Source organism: Anomaloglossus baeobatrachus, chromosome 2, assembly GCF_048569485.1.
Source record: "Anomaloglossus baeobatrachus isolate aAnoBae1 chromosome 2, aAnoBae1.hap1, whole genome shotgun sequence".
Taxonomy (NCBI): Eukaryota; Metazoa; Chordata; class Amphibia; order Anura; family Aromobatidae; genus Anomaloglossus; species Anomaloglossus baeobatrachus.
The window spans coordinates 391,087,689-391,111,066 of NC_134354.1; the positions used below are offsets into that span (position 1 = coordinate 391,087,689).

General features: G+C 48.4%; 1 protein-coding gene across 1 annotated transcript in view; it reads left to right on the forward strand.

Moving 5' to 3' along the window:
* Nucleotides 1–23,378, forward strand: part of SF3A3 (splicing factor 3a subunit 3) — a 150,493-nt gene that overhangs the window by 101,678 nt on the left and 25,437 nt on the right. The window contains exons 13-15 of the mRNA XM_075334102.1: nucleotides 6,537–6,701; nucleotides 11,367–11,477; nucleotides 11,858–11,948. Coding sequence (XP_075190217.1) covers nucleotides 6,537–6,701; nucleotides 11,367–11,477; nucleotides 11,858–11,948 — 367 coding nt within the window. The remainder of the gene's footprint in view (nucleotides 1–6,536; nucleotides 6,702–11,366; nucleotides 11,478–11,857; nucleotides 11,949–23,378) is intronic.

Sequence of the window (23,378 nt, forward strand, 5' to 3'; positions counted from 1 at the left end):
ACGTAAGTCCCAGTAGGAGGGGGAAAAAGAGCAAGAGAGTATATTACCGTACCGAAGTGGCAGCGTGGGAACAGGCAGGCGGTTAGGTTGGAGCCCCCAGAGACATCCGACGTACGTTTCGCAACTACGCTGGATTAATCATGGATGATTGCTTGGTGTACTGACAAGACCCTTTTATGGGCGTGTATGTACGTCGGATGTCTCTGGGGGCTCCAACCTAACCGAGTGCCTGTTACCACGCTGCCACTTCGGTACGGTAATATACTCTTTTGCTCTTTTTTCCCCCTCCTACTGGGACTTACGTTTTAGCCAATGGCTGGTCCGATAAATAGGAGGGTTGATACTGGCAGTATAGCAACGTGATGTAAACTACAGCGTAGGTTCAGGCCCGCCCACCTATCCTTCAATGCTGTCTTTATATTTGTTCAGTTCTATTGTATCATGTATTGTACTCATGTCCATGAATTGGTTTTAAATTTTGTATACCAATAAAGCCTTCATATTTATTCTATAAAACTCCTTTCATTTTGTGTTTAAATGTTTGATGGAGTAGATAGTGGGCCTTTCCTTTAACCCCTTCACCCCCGGCCACTAAAACACCCTAATGACCGGGCCATTTTTTGCAATTCTGACCAGTGTCACTTTGACAGGTTATAACTCTGGAACGCTTCAACGGATCCTGGCGATTCTGAGATTGTTTTTTCGTGACATATTGTACTTCATGTCAGTGGTAAATTTAGGCCGATATTTTTTGCGTTTATTTGTGAAAATTTAGGAAATTGTGCGAAAATTTGGAAAATTTCGCAATTTTCAAACTTTGAAAATTTATGGCCATAAATCTGAGAGATATGTCACACAAAATAGTTACTAAATAACATTTCCCACTTGTCAACTTTACACCAGCGCAATTTTCGAAAGAAATTTTTTTTTCGTTAGGAAGTTAGAAGGGGTCAAAGTTCATCAGCAATTTCTAATTTTTCCAACAAAATTTACAAAATATTTTTTTTAGGGACCACATCACATTTGAAGTGCCTTTGAGAGGCCGAGGTGACAGAAAATACCCAAAAGTGACCCCATTCTAAAAACTGCACCCCTCATACTGCTCAAAACCACATCCAAGAAGTTAATTAACCCTTTAGGTGCGTCACAGGAACCAAAGCAATGTGGAAGGAAAAAATGAAAATTTTACTTTTTAACACAAAAATGTTACTTTAGCCATAAAATTTTCATTTTTACAAGGGAGAAAAGAGAAAGTGCACCCTACAATTTATTATGCATTTTCTCCTGAGTACGCTGATACCCCATATGGGGTAAAAATCAATTGTTTGGGTGCACGGCAGAGGTCGAAAGGCAAGGAGCGCCATTTGAATTTTTGAACGCAAAATTAGCTGCACTCATTAGCGGACGCCATGTCGGGTTTGAAGACCCCCTGAGGTGCCTAAACAATGGAGCTCCCCCACAAGTGACCCCATTTTGGAAACTAGAGCCCTCAAATATTTTTTCTAGATGTTTGATGAGCACTTTGAACACCTGGGGGCTTCACAGAAGTTTATAACGTTGAGCCGTGAAAAGAAAAAAACATTTTTTTACCACAAAACTGTTGCTTCAACTAGGTAGCTTTTTTTTCACAAGGGTATCGGGAAAAAATGCAACATAAAATGTATTGTCCATTTTCTCCTGAGTACGCAGATACCTCATATGTGGTGGAAATCAAATGTTTGGACACACGGCAGTGCTCGGAAGGCAAGGAGCGCCATTTGAATTTTTGAACGCAAAATTAGCTGCACTAATTAGCGGACGCCATGTCGGGTTTGAAGACCCCCTGAGGTGCCTAAACAATGGAGCTCCCCCACAAGTGACCCCATTTTGGAAACTAGAGCCCTCAAATATTTTTTCTAGATGTTTGATGAGCACTTTGAACACCTGGGGGCTTCACAGAAGTTTATAACGTTGAGCCGTGAAAAGAAAAAAAAAATTTTTTACCACAAAACTGTTGCTTCAACTAGGTAGCTTTTTTTTTCACAAGGGTATCGGGAAAAAATGCAACATAAAATGTATTGTCCATTTTCTCCTGAGTACGCAGATACCTCATATGTGGTGGAAATCAAATGTTTGGACACACGGCAGTGCTCGGAAGGTAAGGAGCGCCATTTGAATGCAAAATTAGCTGCACTCATTAGCGGACGCCATGTCAGGTTTGAAGACCCCCTGAGGTGCCTAAACAATGGAGCTCCCCCACAAGTGACCCCATTTTGGAAATTAGAGCCCTCAAATATTTTTTCTAGATGTTTGATGAGCACTTTGAACACCTGGGGGCTTCACAGAAGTTTATAACGTTGAGCCGTGAAAAGAAAAAAACATTTTTTTACCACAAAACTGTTGCTTCAACTAGGTAGCTTTTTTTTTCACAAGGGTATCGGGAAAAAATGCAACATAAAATGTATTGTCCATTTTCTCCTGAGTACGCAGATACCTCATATGTGGTGGAAAGTAATTGTTGGGCGCATGGCGGGGCTCAGAAGAGAAGGGCACCATTTGACAGCAAAATTGATTGGAATCATTAGCGGACGCCATGTCACGTTTTTAGACCCCCCCCCATGGTGCCTAAACAGTGGAGCTCCCCCACAAATTACCCCATTTTGGAACTAGACCCCTCAAGGAATTTATCTAGATGTTTAGTGAGCCCCTTGTACCCCCAGGGGCTCCAATGAAAGTTGATAACGTTGAACCGTGAAAATTATTTATTTTTTTTTAAAAAATTTTTTTACATTTTTGCAGCAACAAGGTAGTTTTTTTTTTTCTCTTTTTACAACGGTATCAGGAAAAAATGCACCATAAAACGTATGGTGCAATTTTTCCCGAGTACGCAGATACCTCACATGTGGTGGAAATCAATTGTTTGGGCGCATGGCGGGGCTCAGAAGACAAGGAACGCCATTTGACTTTTCAAACGCACAGACGCAGTGCACTGATCGGCCGCTGCAGGAGGCACGGTCGGATGAGATACAAAAAGCGCTGGGGATGCGGGAAAAAAATAAAAAGTCACGCCAAAAATTGAGCAGGGATGTTGATCCGCGCTCAGCGGGACGCACGGACAGATGCGATACTTTTTTTTCCGTATCCCCGACGCTTTTTGTATTGCATCAGTCCGTGCGTCCCGCCGAGCGCTGATCAGGGATGCACATAACGGATCGGCATCCCTGCTCAATTTTTGGCGTGACATTTTTTTCCGTATCCCCGATGCTTTTTGTCACGCCAAAAATTGAGCAGGGATGCCGATCCGTTATGTGCATCCCTGATCAGCGCTCGGCGGGACGCACGGACAGATGCAATACAAAAAGCGTCGGGAATACGGGAAAAAAAGTCCCGCCGAAAACTGACCACGGATGCAGATACGTTATCTGCATCCCTGATCAGCGCTCGGAGGTACGCACGGACGCATGAGGTGTAAGAATTGACAGGGGATAGAGGAAAAAAAGAAAAAAAAAAAAAAGTTATACTCACATTACCCAGAGGATTTGCAGGAGGAACTGCTTTGCAGCAGCCAGCAGGCAGGAAGTTGGACAGCTCAGCAGAAGACCCAGGAAGAAGGACCCAGCGATGGAGGCAGAAGTGATCAGCCGGTGAAGACAGGTAAGAGGACGTCGGGGGGACAGCAGAGGGGGAGGGGGAGAGCAGAGGGGGAGAGGGACAGCAGAGGGGGACAGCAGAGGGGGAGGGGGAGAGCAGAGGAGGGGGATACCGGAGGAGCTGCAGAATAGAGATCACGGGGGAGGCCGGCAGACTGGGATGTCTGGGGGCAGACTGGGATGTCGGGGGGCAGATCGGGAATGCTGGGGGCAGATCGGGAATGCTGGGGGCAGATCGGGAATGCTGGGGGCAGATCGGGAATGCTGGGGGCAGATCGGGAATGCTGGGGGCAGATCGGGAATGCTGGGGGCAGATCGGGAATGCTGGGGGCAGATCGGGAATGCTGGGGGCAGATCGGGATGTCTGGGGGCAGACCGGGATGTCTGGGGGGGCAGATCGGGATGTCGGAGGACAGATCGGGATGTGGGGGGACAGATCGGGATGTGGGGGGACAGATCGGGATGTGGGGGGGCAGATCGGGATGGCGGGGGGGCAGATCGCAGGGGGGCACGGGCAGGGGCCATTACGGGAGCGCGCAGGAGCAAATCACAAGAGCGCGCAGGGGCTGCAAGAGAGCAGGGGAGGAGGGATACCGGAGGAGCTACAGAATAGAGATGGCGGGGGGCAGATCGGGATGTCGGGGGGGCAGATCGGGATGTCAGGGGGGGGGGCAGATCGGGATGTCAGGGGGGGGCAGATCGGGATGTCAGGGGGGCAGATCGGGATGTCAGGGGGGCAGATCGGGATGTCAGGGGGGGGGGCAGATCGCAGGGGGGCACGCGCAGGGGCTGCAAGGTGAGCACAATACTCACCGCTCCTGCGACGTGACGTGACAGCAGCGGCAGCAGCAGCAGTGGCGTGGTACCACTAGTACCAGCCAGTGCTGCACGCTGCAGACATGTTGGGGGAGGGTCCCCAGACCAGCACAGGCCTGGGGAGGGCGGCCACCGGCAGATCAGACCGGCCCACTGCACACTGATTGGAGCGATTGCGCGTCATTGCACGATCGCTCCAATCAGTGCTGCAGGGGGGGGCCACGGTGTCTGCTTGCTTCCAGCCAATGATCGGAGCTGCTGCAGCTCCGGTCCTAGCTGGATTTTACAAGATCACGCTATTTTTGGCATTTTTTTTTACCGAAAACAGCGTGATCAATGTGATTGGCGGTTCCGATTTGAACAGCCAATCACATTGATCGCCTATGGGGGGTGGCGATGCCACCCCCCCTGGGGTCAAGCAAAGGTCCCCTGCTGTAAGAAACAGCAGGGGACATCATTTGAAAGCCGTTGCTATGGCCACGGCAATCAAATGAAGTTTAGGCCGTAAAATTACGTCCCTGGTCGTTAAGTCACGTTAAAATAGGACGTAATTTTACGGCCCGCGGTCGTGAAGGGGTTAATTCAATCGCATGGCCACACTCTGATCATAAAATGTGCCATAAGTTTCTTGTTTTGCTCCAATTAGAAATGTAGTATAGTTCTTCTGATTCACTATGTCGCTTACCTCATGTTCAGGGCATTGCACCTTAGGTATTCATGGTTACAACCACGCATATTGTCACAGTTAGTTGCTAGTTGTCATAAGCATGGATAACTAATCTCCTGCACTGCCCTGAACATAAGGTAAGCGATATAGTGAATCAGGAGAACTATACTACATTTCTAATTGGAGATATTTGCTATTATTACTATTACACCTACTACATATTGGGATAGGATCTTTGAGATGGGAATACCCCTTTAAGCTGGTTTATTCCTCTATCTGCAGGTTGGTATAGTCTGCAAGGCAGGGTCTGACTTTCATTTAATTCTTAGTGTCAGCCTTTTCGTGACCGCAAATAACGCCCATGGTTTCTATGTACCCCAATGTAGAGACCAATAAATATTTGTACATTATTATAAGACCATATTGATTTTTGGGAGTAACTCTTTAAAGCGCACCAATCACTAGGATTTTCCTATATAACCTAAAGCCAGTGCTATACTGCCGCTATCATGCTGATTCTATACATACTTTTAGTCGTCAGCTAAGATGTGTAGGTTTTGAAACACAAGCAAGTAAAGTTTTATAAAATGTACAGCTTTTTGAGTGGCAGCAGCTGTTGATCAGCTGATAGCTTGGGTGAATATTCATAGGGATTCCAACCCCCTGCCTGTCCATCTTCCCTGTTATTTATGCTGATTCTATTATAGAAGCATTTTGCTTAATCACTTAGAAGGACCTGTGCTGATGTCATACCCATGTGACCAGAAGAGGCGGGGCCTCAGCAAACAGAAAAATAATTTTGCTTCCTATTATCAACTATGTTGGTTGAGGCTCCACCCCTTCTGGTCACATGGGTATGATATCAGCACAGGTCCTTCTAGTGATTTAGCAAAACGATTTTTTAATAGAATTAGCATAAATAACAGGGAGGACAGGCAGGGGGGGCGGGAATCCCTTTGAATATTCACCCAAGCTACCCGCTGATCAGCAGCTGCTGCCACTCAAAAAGTTGCTCATTTTACAAATTTTACTTGTTTGTGTTGGAAAACCTACACATCCGAGCTGACTACAGGTATGTATACAATCAGTCTGATAGCGCCAGTATAGCACTGACTTTAGGTTGTATAGGAAAATCCTGGTGATTGGTGCGCTTTAAAATGGCCATCCTTGTTCTCTGCAATCATGGTGTATTTTCAAATGAGATATATTTGATACATTAACAAGAGACTGGTCAAATGAATAACAGTAAATTGTAAAAGGAAAAAAAACAAGATTTGGATAAGTTCTCTCCTTATATTGCCTAATATAAAGATTAAGTTTTTACAGCTTTTGTTTTTATGCCACATCCGTAACACCTTGATGTTGCTATTTATTCTTTCAAGCTGTTGTTGGTACTAGAATCAACATACTAATTCAATTTTTAGGAGCAGAGACACTTAACACATGAAAATGTACAGCGCAAGCAAGCTCGGACTGGTGAAGAGCGGGAAGAAGAAGAGGAAGAACAGATTAGTGAGAGTGAGAGCGATGATGAGGAAAATGAAATTATTTATAACCCCAAAAACCTTCCTCTTGGGTGGGATGGCAAGGTAAGATTAGCTCTAAAAATACACTTATGAGCAAAAGAGTAACAATGTTTTGAATTTTTGAGTTTCAGGCTCCATATCTCACCAAGCACTCCATATTCGAACATGAGATTACCATCATTTTATAAAAAATTGTTTAAAAGAACTGAAGTCCTCAGTGGTTGATACCTTTTTAACGGTTAACTGAAAAGATGGTAATAATTGCAAGCTTTCGAGACTACTCAGGTCTCTTCATCAGGCATGGTATAACACAAAATCTGAAGAGTCACATTTTTTTTTTTATCTCTACTGGCTAACACAGTACAAAGATATATTTTACCTGCATCATTTTATAGACGATCATCTTGGCTATCTCATACATAAAGTTGACTTGAAAGTATTTAGCATATGGTTATTGATACAGATTCGTATCATGTCACTGCACTGTTACCGTTTAGCCGCTAAAAATCTACATTTTTATTATTTTGTTATTTTGTAAATTCACCTTTTGGTTTTCAACACTGGCTGAATCCTTCTGGCCATGTTCTCAATCAGAATCAAGCATTTCCCAACCAAAATTTGATCCCAGGTCTCTTCTACATGTTCCCAGTGTTGGTGCATATTGGTCGACTCACTTGCGTATGTACAGCTTTTTCTTCAACTCTACCCACAAGTGATAGATTGGGTTGAGGTCTGGGGACTGTGGAGGCCTTCTATTTCATTGTCATTGAACCGTTTCTTCACCAATGTCAACGTATGCTTCGTTCTCCTACTGGAACACTTACGTTTTTCATATTCATAGTACTCAAGTGTAAGAAGTAACTAGTCTTTTGGGATACTCACATATAGCTCAGCATTGAGAGCACCATCGATCCTGTTTAAGTATCCAGCACCTTTGGCTGTGAAACAACCCCATATCATCAGGCTTTCTTCACCGATCTGGACAGTTCCTTCAATTTCTCGATCAGTCAGCCTTTTTCCCTTGTCTCTTCCAGACTCATTTATACCCATTAGAGTCTAGTCTGCTGACTTTCATTTTATCGCTCCAAATCACCCATTTCCAATTGCATCCTGTCCACGTTCTCAATTTTTTGCAAACTCAAATCGACACTTCTTATGACGATATTAAAGTCAAGGCTTCTTCACCTGTTTTCTCACCATCAGTCCAGACTTGTGTAGTATGTGTCCAAACAGTGCTTGCATAGATGTCTGTGATTTTACTATTCCAAAGCATACGAGAGCCCTCCACTGCTGTTTGCCGCTTTAGAACAGGTTGTAATTTGTAGTGAGAAAAATCTTTTTCTAACACCAGGAGCAAAACCGTAACAATTCAGTGACCTAACAAGAATCTGCAAAACTAATTAAATGCTAAATAGTTGCAAGTCCAATTTATGTATGAGATAGCCAAGATGATTGTCTATAATGAATGGTGAGATATGGAGCCTGAAAGTCAAGAGTTCAAAAACATTGTTGCCCTTCTGCTTGTCAGTATAAATATTTCAGCATCATGTAATAATGTGCAGCAAATTACAGTGGAACTTTGGATTATGAGCATAATTCGTTTGGGGATTGTGCTCTTAAACCAAGTTACTCTTATAACAAAGCAAATTTTCCTATAGGAAATAATTGAAACGCAGACAATTCGTTCCACAACCCAAAATATTTACTGTATTTTTATAAAACATTACAGTAATACAAAATAACGTACTGTAGTCATATAAAATTATTATAGTAACTAAAAAAAATTGTTTAAAAGAACAGAAAGTCCTCAGTGGTTGATACCTTTTAATGGCTAACTGAAAAGATGGTAATAATTGCAAGCTTTCGAGACTACTCAGGTCTCTTCATCAGGCATGGTATAACACAAAATCTGAAGAGTCACATATTTAGGGCTAAGCCACACGGCGAGAAAATCGGTGCGAGTGGAGTGCGATAAAACATCGCATTCCCCTCGGACCAATTCTAGCCTGTGTGTCAGCACACATGGGCGATTATTTTCTCAGCCCTAATCGGACTGAGAAAACAATCGCAGCATGCTGCGATTGTAATCCGAGACTCTTTCTCTCGCACCCATTCAAGTGAATGGGGCGAGAGAAAAATCGCACTGCACTCGCAGTACACCGGTGTACTGCCAGTGCAATGCGAGAATGGCTATAGCTGACTACGCAGGAGAGAGGGAGAGAAATCCCTCCCTCCCCTCCTGAGTGCCGGCCCGCCCCCCGCAGCTGAGGTCTGCTCGCACGAACGGACCTCAGTTGCAAGGACACAAGCATGAGACTCGGCTCTGCTGTACTGCCAGCACGAGCCGAGTCTCATGCAAGGGGATCGCAGTAGTGCCCGTGTGGCCCCAGCCTTATACACAACAGGACTTAGAATAGTGCAGTAAAAAAAAAAAAAAAAAAAAAAACAAGTTATATGAAACAGAACTATCACTATGGCAGGGGGGCAAACTGTTGTGGGGCCATAAATACTGCTGCAGTTCAGTGTGAAAGTTTTATTGTCCTTTGATCAGGGTCTGGTCCGGGCTGTGACACGCTCGGATGGTCAGAGGAGCACATCTTTTAACTGATGTAAAAAGACATGAATCCATGAGACACATTCATTCCTTCTCTGAATGTGTCAAAGGTCATCATAAGTTTGTACTCCCATAGTCTCCTATCTCTCTGGGACTTGAAATTTCCTTTCAATACCAGCAATTTCATGTCCATGATGCTGTGGTCTGAGTTACAAAAATGTTTGGCCACAGGTAGATCCATCCTTTTTTCTCTAATTGTGTGGCGGTGAGAATTCATCCTTGTCCTGAGCTGTTGTCTGGTCTCCCCTACATACAGACCCCCAGTTGGACATTTGGTACATATAATTAAGTACACCACATTGGTTGTAGTGCAGCTGAAGGTACCTGGGATCTTGTAGTCCTGATGTGATCTGGGAATCTTTATCTTGTCCGTTGTCAATATTAATGGACAGGTCTTACATTTTTTCTGGTTGCAGGGAAATGTTCCTGTTGGTGTTGGAGAGGACAGGGAGCTTCTGACAATGATGCTTCTTAGATTTGGGGGCTGTGTTGGAGAGGACAGGGAGCTTCTGACAATGAGGAGACAGCCCCCAAATCTAAGAAGCATCATTGTCAGAAGCTCCCTGTCCTCTCCAACACCAACAGGAACATTTCCCTGCAACCAGAAAAAATGTAAGACCTGTCCATTAATATTGACAACGGACAAGATAAAGATTCCCAGATCACATCAGGACTACAAGATCCCAGGTACCTTCAGCTGCACTACAACCAATGTGGTGTACTTAATTATATGTACCAAATGTCCAACTGGGGGTCTGTATGTAGGGGAGACCGGACAACAGCTCAGGACAAGGATGAATTCTCACCGCCACACAATTAGAGAAAAAAGGATGGATCTACCTGTGGCCAAACATTTTTGTAACTCAGACCACAGCATCATGGACATGAAATTGCTGGTATTGAAAGGAAATTTCAAGTCCCAGAGAGATAGGAGACTATGGGAGTACAAACTTATGATGACCTTTGACACATTCAGAGAAGGAATGAATGTGTCTCATGGATTCATGTCTTTTTACATCAGTTAAAAGATGTGCTCCTCTGACCATCCGAGCGTGTCACAGCCTGGACCAGACCCTGATCAAAGGACAATAAAACTTTCACACTGAACTGCAGCAGTATTTATGGCCCCACAACAGTTTGCCCCCTGCCATAGTGATAGTTCTGTTTCATATAACTTGTTTTTTTTTTTTTTGTTTTTTTTTTACTGCACTATTCTAAGTCCTGTTGTGTATAAATATGTGACTCTTCAGATTTTGTGTTATACCATGCCTGATGAAGAGACCTGAGTAGTCTCGAAAGCTTGCAATTATTACCATCTTTTCAGTTAGCCATTAAAAGGTATCAACCACTGAGGACTCTCTGTTCTTTTAAACAATTTTTTTTATCTCTACTGGCTAACACGGTACAAAGATATATTTTACTTGTATAGTAACTAATACAGTACAGTAAAAAACATAAAACAAATTAAACATATTAAATACTAATTAAACGTTCGCTTATAATGGAATTGTTAGAATTGTTGGTGTGCGGGAGGTACAGTATGGGGCAAAAACATGGTGTATAAATATGAGACTCTTTATTCTAGTAAAGTACACAAAAAAAACACACCCCAAATCTCTTCTCCCCAAAATATGGGCAGAACTAAGCCAAATCTGGGGTAAGAATACTGCACAGGCAATTAGATTACAGTGCAAGCGATGTGCTGTACTGGTTAGCAGAAAGTACAGTCCACAAATGTAAATTGATAGACATGCTATATAGTATATACTGTACTGTACAATGGTATACTGTATACAGTACATATGTACAGAAAGTTACCTCCAGAGCGGTCAGAGTGTGGTGAAAGGACGGAACCGGAAGTGTACGCAGTGAGTATTTGCTCTTATTACAATTCATTGCTTTTAAACCAAGTTACACATTTTTAAAAATACTTTGCTTGTCTTACAAAATTCTCTCAAACCAAGTTACTCTTAATCCAAGGTTCCACTGTATTTCAGCATCAGGAATAACTTTGTTACATATGGGTCACTAGATGACATACAGGACGCCATGTGTCCACTCGGTGATCCCAGTGCTGGTTTTGTATCTGTTATTCTTCAACTTTTCTTCTGTAGCCTATTCCATACTGGTTATATAAGCTGCACGGACTGAACATAAACTACAACTGTGAGATTTGTGGAAATTACACCTACCGAGGACCCAAAGCTTTCCAACGCCACTTTGCGGTAAGAATCTTTTTACTCCTATATTTTTTTGTTTATAGTATTTCTGTGTAGGGCATAAATTGTGAGTTTTCTGATATGCCCACATATTCGGTTTGCAGATGTATTCACACCCCTGTCCAAGGCTTAGAAAACTTTGACAGCTTTCTTTCTAAAACCGCTCCACAGCCGTCCACGTGTGTTTTTTGTGGTATTACAGCTGAGCCCCTGTCATCTCAGTAAAGCTGAGCTGCAATATCAGACAGAGCCTATGAGCTAAGCATGATTTTGTAATCCTGGAAAACCACTTACAAGTAATACACTAATGCTATCTGCTTCACAAGCTGCTGTATACTCCTTATCCATGACTAGCCTTTGACTAATATCCTCTCAATACTTTTCAGGAATGGAGGCACGCACATGGCATGAGGTGTTTGGGAATCCCAAACACTGCTCATTTTGCCAACGTCACACAGATCGAGGATGCAGTTTCATGTAAGTTATTTATATTTTCTATACATGAGGATAGTTTTGCAAGATAGGAATTGAACCCCTTCACCCCCGAGCGACTTTCCATTTTTGTTTTTTTTTTTTTTGCTCCCCATCTTCCGAGAGCCATAACTTTTTTTATTTTTGCCATAAAAGGGCTTATTTTGTGCAGGACGAGTTCTACTTTTAAATGAAACCATAAGTTGTACCATACAAGTGTACTGGAAGACGGCAAAAAAATTCCAAATGCGAAAAAAGTGCAACTGCACGATTGTTTTTGGGATATTTTATTCACAGTGTTCACTATATGGTAAAACTGATGTGTTGGTGTGATGCCTCAGGTCGGTACGAGTTTGAAAACACCAGACATGTATAGGTTTACTGTTATCTAAGGGATTAAAAAAAATTGATGTTCAAAAAAAAAAAAGTGGCGCACCTTTCTTTTTCGCTCCTAATTGGGAGACCCAGACAATTGGGTGTATAGCTACTGCCTCCGGAGGCCGCACAAAGTACTACACTTAAAAGTGTAAGGCCCCTCCCCTTCTGGCTATACACCCCCCCGTGGGAGCACGGGTCCTTCAGTTTTTTGCTTTGTGCGAAGGAGGTCAGACACGCACGCATAGCTCCACTGTTTAGTCAGCAGCAGCTGCTGACTATGTCGGATGGAAGAAAAGAGGACCCATACAAGGGTCCCCAGCATGCTCCCTTCTCACCCCACTTTCTGTCGGTGGTGCTTGTTAAGGTTGAGGTACCCATTGCGGGTACGGAGGCTGGAGCCCACATGCTGATTCCTTCCCCATCCCCATTAGGGCTCTGGGCGAAGTGGGATTTTACCGGTCTCCAGGCACAGAGACCGTGCTCCATCCGCAGCCCCTGGAGAAGCCGCTGGATTTGGAGCTGAGTATCGTCAGGGACATGGCCCTGCTCCGTCAAGGTACTCTGTGTCCCCGTGCATACGCGCGCACACCGCAGCATTGCTGGGTGTGTTAGTGCGCCGGGGACATCAGCGCTGCTGCGCTTGTGCCATTTCCTCACTTCAGCTTAGCTGAGTGGGTAGACTCGGGGAGAACGGTCGCGCCGGCCGCTGGGACTGCGACGCGGCTGGGACTTGTGGTGCGCCGGGGACTTCCGCGCTGGCCGTGCATATATCACGGCCGCGCTTATTACTACAGTCCCCGGCTTTTGCGGCCTAGTTCGTTCGTTCCCGCCTCCGCACCTGCCAGTCAGGAGGAGGGCGGGACGCTGTACAGAGCATCAGCGCTGAGGGCTGGAGTCTTTTTTACATACTCCAGCCCTCACACCAGGCACAGTAGGACGCAGTTTCCCGCTCTTTGTTTGTGGCACGCCCACGGTCCGCCCCTCTTCACAGAACGCCGGCAGCCATTCCTGCCTGCACGCTGAGCTGCAGAGGGGAGACGGGGAGACCCAGACACGGGATTCTACGGCCTCATACCCGCTGTTCAGCGGGCGGTAAGCAGCCCTCAAGGGCTCACCCCCACTTGTGCCGTTTGTATACTGAGTATTTTGTGTTTGCAAATACTTTGTACTGTACGGTCGCTGGTGATTCTCGGCTATATACCCTCCTAGATTACAAGGAGGCAACAGCATGTCGTCCGCTAAACGCAAGGGTGCCAAGGCACAGACATTATATGCTGCCTGTACCGCATGTGCGGCTGCTCTACCGGCAGGTTCCACTGACCCCCATTGTGTGCAGTGCTCTGCCCCTGTGCAACTTGCACAGCCGGGGCCTCTGCTGGACGTGACCCAGGGTGTACCACCTGTGAATGCTGTCCAGGTGACAGGAACGGAGTTTGCAGCTTTTGCTGACAGATTGTCTATGACCATGTCAAAGATTCTTGAAACATTGCAGTCTAGACCAGTAACTCAGACCATGGACACTGTGGCATCATTGCTCCCTAGTCCCCCTCAGCTGGCACACTTCCAAGCTCCGGGGGTGTCACATGCACCCCAGGGTGACGATTCTGACTCGGACAACAGTCCCAGACAACCTAAGCGGGCTCGTTATGAGGGGCCCTCAACTTCGTCTCACTGGTCAGGATCCCAGCGGGACGAATCTATGGGTGATGAGGCGGATGTAACTGATCAAGATTCTGATCCTGGGTCCGCTCTCAATCTGGATACACCGGATGGTGACGCCATAGTGAATGATCTTATAGCGTCCATCAATAGGATGTTAGATATTTCTTTTTCGCTCCTAATTGGGAGACCCAGACAGTGGGTGTATAGCTACTGCCCTCTGGAGGCCGCACAAAGAACTACACTTAAAAGTGTAAGGCCCCTCCCCTTCTGGCTATACACCCTCCCGTAGGAGTACAGATTCCTCAGTTTTAGCTTTGTGCGCAAGGAGGTCAGACACGCACGCATAGCTCCATTGTTTTTAGTCAGCAGCAGCTGCTGACTATGTCGGATGGAAGAAAAGAGGGCCCATAAACAGGGCTCCCAGCATGCTCCCTTCTCACCCCACTGTATGTCGGAGGTGTTTGTAAGGTTGAGGTACCCATTGCGGGTACGGCGGCAGGAGCCCACATGCTGATTCCTTCCCCATCCCTTTTTACAGGGCTCTGGGTGAAGTGGGATTTACTGGTCTCCAGGCACTGAGACCGGGCTCCATCTACAGCCCCTGGAGAAGATGCTGGATGGAGCGGAGTACATCAGGGACATGGCCCTGCTTCCTCAAGGTACTCTGTGTCCCCGTGCATTTGGCGCTCACACCGCAGCATGCTGGGTGTTGTAGTGCGCCGGGGGACATCTGCGCTACGGCGCTTGTGCCAGGGCCTCATTCAGCTTAGCTGAAGCAGGCACACTTCCAGGAATCGGTCGCGCCGGCCGCTGGGACTGCGGCGCGGCTGGCACTTGTGGTGCGCCGGGGACTTCAGCGCGGCCCGCGCTTTTACGGCGGCCGCGCTGATAACTCGAGTCCCCGGCTTTTGCGGCCTGCTTCCGTTCGTTCCCGCCCCCGGACCTGCCAGTCAGGAGAGGGGCGGGACGCTGGCCACGTTTAGGAATCGGTCATGCCGGCCGCTGGGACTGCGGCGCGGCTGGCACTTGTGGTGCGCCGGGGACTTCAGCGCGGCCCGCGCTTTTACGGCGGCCGCGCTGATAACTCGAGTCCCCGGCTTTTGCGGCCTGCTTCCGTTCGTTCCCGCCCCCAGACCTGCCAGTCAGGAGAGGGGCGGGACGCTGGCCAGTGCATCAGCGCTGAGGGCTGGAGTCGTTTTTACATACTCCAGCCCTCCCAATCGGCACAGAGGGGACACTGTTTCCCGCACTTTTGTTTGGGAACTCCCACGGACCGCCCCTCTCCACAGACGCCGGCAGCCATTCCTGCTGACACGCTGAGCTGCAGAGGGGAGCCGGGGAGACCCAGACAAGGAATTCTGCAGCCTCTTACCCGCTATTCAGCGGGCGGTAAGCAGCCCTCAGGGCTCACCCCCTCTTGTGCCAGTACTATTCTTAGTATTTTGTTGCTACAAATACTTTGTATTGCATAGCGCTGGTCACCCTTTGGCTATAGACTCTCTCACATTGCAGAGAGCCAGCAGCATGTCGTCCGCAAAACGCAAGGGTGCCAAAGCACAGACATTATATGCTTCCTGCACCGCATGTGGGACTTTTCTACCGGCAGGCTCCACGGACCCCCATTGTGTGCAGTGCTCGGCTCCTGCGGCGCTTGCACAGTCGGGACCTCTGCTGGACGTGACCCAGGGTGTACCACCTGTGAATGCTGTCCAGGTGACAGGAACTGAGTTTGCAGCTTTTGCTGACAGAATGTCTCTCACTATGTCACAAATTCTTGACACATTGCGAGCTAGGCCTGTACTTCAGGCCACGGACACTGTGCAATCATTGCCCCCTGGTCCCCCTCAGCTCCAAGCTCCGGGACGGGCATATACACCTCAGGGTGAAGACTCTGACTCGGACGATGGCCCCGGGCAGCCTAAGCGGGCTCGCTATGACGGGCCTTCACATTCATCTCAATGGTCAGGATCCCAGCGAGATGAATCTATGGGTGATGAGGCGGACGTAACTGATCAGGATTCTGATCCTGGGACCGCTCTCAATCTAGATACACCAGATGGTGACGCCATAGTTAATGATCTTATATTTAACATCAATAAGATGTTAAATATTTCCCCACCAGCTCCTCTTGTGGAGGAGTCAGCTTCGCAACACGAGAGAATCCATTTCAGATACCCTAAGCGTACTTTAAGCACTTTTCTGGACCACGCTGACTTTAGAGACGCAATCCAGAAACCCCACGCTTATCCTGAAAGGCGTTTTCCTAAACGGCTTAAAGATACACGCTATCCTTTTCCCCCTGAGGTGGTCAAGGGTTGGACCCAGTGTCCAAAAGTGGATCCTCCAATTTCCAGGCTTGCAGCTAGATCCTTGGTTGCAGTTGAAGATGGAGCGGCACTTAAAGATGCCACTGACAGGCAGATGGAGCTCTGGCTAAAATCCATCTATGAAGCGATTGGAGCGTCATTGGCGCCTTCTTTTGCAGCCGTATGGGCACTCCAAGCTATCTCAGCCGGGCTTGCGCGAGTTGACTCCGTCACACGTGCATTTGCCCCGCAGGTAGCACCATTGACCTCGCAAATGGCGGCATTCGCGTCGTACGCGATTAATGCTGTTCTTGACGCTACAAGCCGCACGGCAGTGGCGTCAGCCAACTCCGTTGTTTTGCGTAGGGCCCTGTGGTTGAGACATTGGAAAGCAGATTCTCATTCCAAGAAGTGCTTAACCAATTTGCCTTTTTCTCGTGACCGATTGTTTGGAGAGCGTTTGGATGAAATCATCAAACACTCCAAGGGTAAGGACTCATCCTTACCGCAACACAGACAAAACAGACCTCAACAGAGGAAGGGTCAGTCTGGTTATCGGTCCTTTCGAGGACCGGGCAGGTCCCAATTCACCTCGTCAAAAAAGACTCAAAAGGACCAGAGACGCTCAGATTCTTGGAGGTCTCAGTCACGCCCAAAAAGGGCAGCCGGAGGAACCGTTGCCAAGACGGCGTCCTCCTGACTTGAGGTCTCCGATTCCCACACCCGCGGTCGGTGGGAGGCTTTCCCACTTTGGCGACATCTGGCTGTCACACGTCAAAGACCGTTGGGTGAGGGATATTCTGTCTCACGGGTACAGGATAGAGTTCAGTTCTCGTCCGCCAACTCGTTTCTTCAGAACTTCTCCCCCACCAGACCGAGCCGATGCTCTGTTGCAGGCGGTGGCCGCTCTAAAAGCGGAAGGAGTGGTGACCTCCGTCCCTCTTCAGGAACAAGGTCACGGTTTTTACTCCAATCTGTTTGTGGTCCCAAAAAAGGACGGATCGTATCGGCCCGTCCTAGATCTAAAGTTGCTCAACAGACACGTAAAAGTCAGGAGGTTCCGGATGGAATCCCTACGCTCCGTCATAGCCTCAATGTCTCAAGGAGATTTTCTAGCATCAATAGATATCAAAGATGCGTATCTCCACGTGCCGATCGCACCAGAGCATCAGCGTTTCCTACGCTTCGTCATACACGACGAACACCTGCAGTTCGTAGCGTTACCTTTCGGTCTGGCAACAGCCCCCCGGGTCTTCACCAAGGTCATGGCAGCAGTAGTAGCTGTTCTGCACTCGCAGGGTCACTCTGTCATCCCGTATCTAGACGACCTGCTTATAAAGGCACCCTCTCAAGAGGCATGCCAACACAGTCTGAAGGTGGCACTAGACACTCTCCAGAGTTTCGGGTGGATTATCAACTTTCCAAAGTCTCATCTAACCCCGACCCAATCTCTGACTTATCTTGGCATGGAGTTTCATACTCTCTCAGCGATAGTGAAGCTTCCACTGGACAAGCAGTGCTCGCTACGGACTGGAGTGCAATCTCTCCTTCAGAGCCAGTCGCACTCACTGAGGCGCCTCATGCATTTCCTAGGAAAGATGGTAGCAGCAATGGAGGCAGTCCCGTTCGCGCAGTTTCATCTGCGCCCTCTACAATGGGACATTCTACGCCAATGGGACGGGAAATCGACGTCCCTCGACAGGACTGTCTCCCTCTCTCAGACTGCCAAGGACTCTCTGCGTTGGTGGCTTCTCCCCACCTCATTGTCACAGGGAAAGTCATTCCTTCCCCCGTCCTGGGCAGTGGTCACGACGGATGCGAGCCTATCAGGGTGGGGAGCGGTGTATCTCCACCACAGGGCTCAGGGGATGTGGACTCTGGAAGAGTCCACCCTGCAGATCAATGTTCTGGAAATCAGAGCAATCTATCTTGCCCTGCGAGCCTTCCAACAATGGCTGGAAGGCAAGCAGATTCGGATTCAGTCGGACAACTCCACGGCGGTGGCGTACATCAACCACCAAGGGGGAACACGCAGTCGCCAAGCTTTTCAAGAAGTCCATCGGATTTTGACGTGGGTGGAAAGCAGAGCGTCCACCATATCCGCAGTTCACATCCCAGGCGTGGAAAACTGGGAAGCAGACTTTCTCAGTCGCCAGGGCATGGACGCAGGAGAATGGTCCCTTCACCCGGACGTGTTTCAGCAGATCTGTTGCCGCTGGGGGACGCCGGACGTCGATCTGATGGCGTCACGACACAACAACAAGGTCCCAGTTTTCATGGCACGGTCTCACGATCACCGAGCGCTGGCGGCAGACGCCTTGGTTCAGGATTGGTCGCAATTCCGACTCCCCTATGTGTTCCCACCTCTAGCATTGTTACCCAGAGTTCTCCGGAAAATCAGGTCCGACTGCCATCGAGCCATACTCGTCGCTCCAGATTGGCCAAGAAGGTCGTGGTACCCGGATCTGTGGCATCTCACGGTAGGCCAACCGTGGACACTACCAGACCGTCCAGATTTGCTGTCTCAAGGGCCGTTTTTCCATCTGAATTCTGCGGCCCTGAACCTGACTGTGTGGCCATTGAGTCCTGGATCCTAGCGGCCTCAGGTTTATCTCATGAAGTTGTTGCCACAATGAGACAGGCTAGAAAACCATCCTCAGCTAAGATCTATCACAGAACGTGGAAGATATTCTTAGCGTGGTGCGTGGCTCAAGGGGTTTCTCCCTGGCCATTTGCATTGCCAACTTTTCTTTCCTTCCTGCAGTCTGGGTTGGAAAAAGGTTTGTCGCTTAGCTCTCTTAAGGGTCAAGTCTCCGCGCTATCCGTATTCTTTCAGAAGCGCTTGGCACAGCTTTCTAAAGTACGCACGTTTCTCCAAGGAGTTTGTCATATTGTTCCTCCTTACAGACGGCCATTGGAACCCTGGGATCTGAACAAGGTTCTCATTGCTCTCCAGAAGCCGCCTTTCGAGCCTTTGAAAGAGGTTCCCCTTTCTCGGCTTTCACAAAAGGTAGTTTTTCTTGTGGCGGTCACGTCTCTTCGAAGAGTGTCCGAGCTAGCGGCGTTATCTTGCAAATCTCCCTTCCTGGTGTTTCACCAAGACAAGGTAGTACTGCGTCCAATTCCAGAGTTTTCTCCCAAGGTGGTTTCTTCCTTTCATCTCAATCAGGATATCACTTTACCATCTTTGTGTCCGCATCCAGTTCACCAATTTGAAAAGGGTTTACATCTGTTGGACCTGGTGAGAGCACTCAGGATTTACATTTCTCGCACGGCGGCTCTACGCCGTTCTGATGCGCTCTTTGTCCTAGTCGCTGGTCAGCATAAGGGATCGCAAGCTTCCAAATCCACCCTGGCGCGGTGGATCAAGGAACCAATTCTTCACACATACCGTTCTGCTGGGCTTCCGATTCCATCTGGACTGAAGGCCCATTCTACCAGAGCCGTGGGTGCGTCCTGGGCATTGCGGCATCAGGCTACGGCTCAGCAAGTGTGCCAGGCGGCTACCTGGTCGAGTCTGCACACGTTTACCAAACACTATCAAGTGCATACCTACGCTTCGGCAGATGCCAGCCTAGGTAGACAGGTCCTTCAGGCGGCGGTGGCCCACCTGTAGGAAGAGGCTGTCTGACAGCCCGTTCATGTGGTATCTTTTTACCCACCCAGGGACTGCTTTTGGACGTCCCACTGTCTGGGTCTCCCAATTAGGAGCGAAAAAGAAGGGAATTTTGTTTACTTACCGTAAATTCCTTTTCTTCTAGCTCCAATTGGGAGACCCAGCACCCGCCCTATTTGTTCTTAGGGTTTCGTTTTTCGGGTGCACATGTTGTTCATGTTGTTTCTTAAGTTCTCCGATCATGTTATCGGATTGAATTTGTTTTTGAAACTGTTATTGGCTTTCCTCCTTCTTGCTTTGGTACTAAAACTGAGGAATCTGTACTCCTACGGGAGGGTGTATAGCCAGAAGGGGAGGGGCCTTACACTTTTAAGTGTAGTTCTTTGTGCGGCCTCCAGAGGGCAGTAGCTATACACCCACTGTCTGGGTCTCCCAATTGGAGCTAGAAGAAAAGGAATTTACGGTAAGTAAACAAAATTCCCTTCTTCTCCGCCAGCTCCTACTGAGGAGGAGGCAGCTTCACAGCAGGAGAAATTCCATTTCAGATACCCCAAGCGTAAATTAAGCACTTTTCTGGACCACGCTGACTTTAGAGATGCAATCCAGAAACACCACGCTTATCCTGAGAAGCGGTTTTCTAAACGGCTTAAAGATACACGCTATCCTTTTCCCCCTGACGTGGTCAAGGGTTGGACCCAGTGTCCCAAGGTGGACCCTCCAATCTCCAGGCTTGCAGCTAGATCCTTAGTTGCAGTAGAAGATGGAGCGGCACTTAAAGATGCCACTGACAGGCAGATGGAGCTCTGGCTGAAATCCATCTATGAAGCTATTGGAGCGTCGTTGGCGCCAGCTTTCGCAGCTGTATGGGCACTCCAAGCTATTTCAGCTGGGCTTATACAAGTCGACTCGGTCACACGTACATCTGCCCCGCAGGTGGCACCATTGACCTCTCAAATGTCTGCATTCGCGTCTTACGCGATTAATGCTGTCCTGGACTCTACGAGCCGTACGGCGGTGGCGTCAGCCAACTCCGTGGTTTTGCGCAGGGCCCTGTGGTTGAGAGAATGGAAAGCAGATTCTGCTTCCAAGAAGTGCTTAACCAGTTTGCCCTTTTCTCGTGACCGATTGTTTGGGGAGCGTTTGGATGAAATCATTAAACACTCCAAGGGTAAGGACTCATCCTTACCTCAACACAGACAAAACAAGCCCCAACAAAGGAGGGGTCAGTCTGGTTTTCGGTCCTTTCGAGGCTCAGGCAGGTCCCAATTCTCCTCGTCCAAAAGGACTCAAAAGGATCAGAGAGGTTCAGATTCTTGGCGGACGCAGTCACGCCCAAAAAGGACAGCAGGAAGAACCGTTACCAAGACGGCTTCCTCATGACTCTCAGCCTCCTCTCTCCGCATCCTCGGTCGGTGGCAGGCTCTCCCGCTTTGGCGGCATTTGGCTGTCACAGGTCAAAGACCGTTGGGTGAGGGACATTCTGTCTCACGGGTACAGGATAGAGTTCAGCTCTCGTCCTCCAACTCGTTTCTTCAGAACTTCCCCACCGCCCGACCGAGCCGATGCTCTGCTGCAGGCGGTGGCCGCTCTAAAGGCGGAAGGAGTGGTGACTTCCGTTCCTCTTCAGGAACAAGGTCACGGTTTTTACTCCAATCTGTTTGTGGTGCCAAAGAAGGACGGGTCCTTTCGGCCCGTCCTGGATCTAAAATTGCTCAACAAACACGTAAAAACCAGGAGGTTCCGGATGGAATCTCTCCGCTCCGTCATAGCCTCAATGTCTCAAGGAGATTTCTTAGCATCAATAGACATCAAGGATGCTTATCTTCACGTGCCGATTGCGCCAGAGCATCAGCGTTTTCTACGCTTCGTTCTAGAAAGCGAACACCTGCAGTTCGTAGCGTTACCTTTCGGGCTGGCAACAGCCCCTCGGGTCTTCACCAAGGTCATGGCAGCAGTAGTAGCTGTCCTGCACTCGCAGGGTCACTCCGTGATCCCGTATTTGGACGATCTACTTATAAAGGCACCCTCTCAAGAGGCATGCCAACACAGTCTGAACGTGGCACTGAAGACTCTCCAGAGTTTCGGGTGGATTATCAACTTTTCAAAGTCAAATCTAACCCCGACCCAATCACTAACATATCTTGGCATGGAGTTTCATACTCTCTCAGCGATAGTGAAGCTTCCACTGGACAAGCAGTGCTCTCTGCAGACAGGGGTGCAATCTCTCCTGCAGAACCAGTCCCACTCATTGAGGCGCCTCATGCATTTCCTAGGGAAGATGGTGGCAGCAATGGAAGCAGTCCCTTTCGCGCAGTTTCATCTGCGCCCTCTACAATGGGACATTCTCCGCCAATGGGACGGGAAGTCGACGTCACTCGAGAGGGATGTCTCCCTCTCTCAGGCAACCAAGGACTCTCTCCGATGGTGGCTTCTTCCCACCTCATTGTCAAAAGGAAAGTCGTTCCTACCCCCATCCTGGGCGGTGGTCACGACAGATGCGAGCCTATCAGGGTGGGGAGCAGTGTTTCTTCACCACAGGGCTCAGGGTACGTGGACTCAGAGAGAGTCCACCCTTCAGATCAATGTTCTGGAAATCAGAGCAGTCTATCTTGCTCTGCGAGCCTTCCAACAGTGGCTGGAGGGCAAGCAGATCCGGATTCAGTCGGACAATTCCACAGCGGTGGCGTACATCAACCACCAAGGGGGAACACGCAGTCGACAAGCCTTTCAAGAAGTCCGGCGGATTCTGACGTGGGTGGAAAACACAGCATCCACCATATCCGCAGTTCACATCCCAGGCGTGGAAAACTGGGAAGCAGACTTTCTCAGTCGCCAGGGCATGGACGCAGGGGAATGGTCCCTTCACCCAGACGTGTTTCAGGAGATCTGTCGCCGCTGGGGGATGCCGGACGTCGACCTGATGGCGTCACGGCACAACAACAAGGTCCCGGTTTTCATGGCACGGTCTCACGATCACCGAGCTCTGGCGGCAGACGCCTTAGTTCAGGATTGGTCGCAGTTCCGACTACCTTATGTGTTCCCACCTCTGGCATTATTGCCCAGAGTGATCCGCAAAATCAGGTCCGACTGCCGTTGCGCCATTCTCGTCGCTCCAGACTGGCCAAGGAGGTCATGGTACCCGGATCTGTGGCATCTCACGGTAGGACAACCGTGGGCGCTACCAGGCCGTCCAGACTTGCTGTCTCAAGGGCCGTTTTTCCATCTGAATTCTGCGGCCCTGAACCTGACTGTGTGGCCATTGAGTCCTGGGTCCTAGGGACCTCAGGTTTATCTCATGATGTTGTTGCCACCATGAGACAGGCTAGGAAACCATCCTCCGCCAAGATCTACCACAGAACGTGGAAGATATTCTTATCTTGGTGCTCTGCTCAGGGAGTTTCTCCCTGGCCATTTGCATTGCCTATTTTTCTTTCCTTCCTGCAGTCTGGGTTGGAAAAAGGTTTGTCGCTTAGC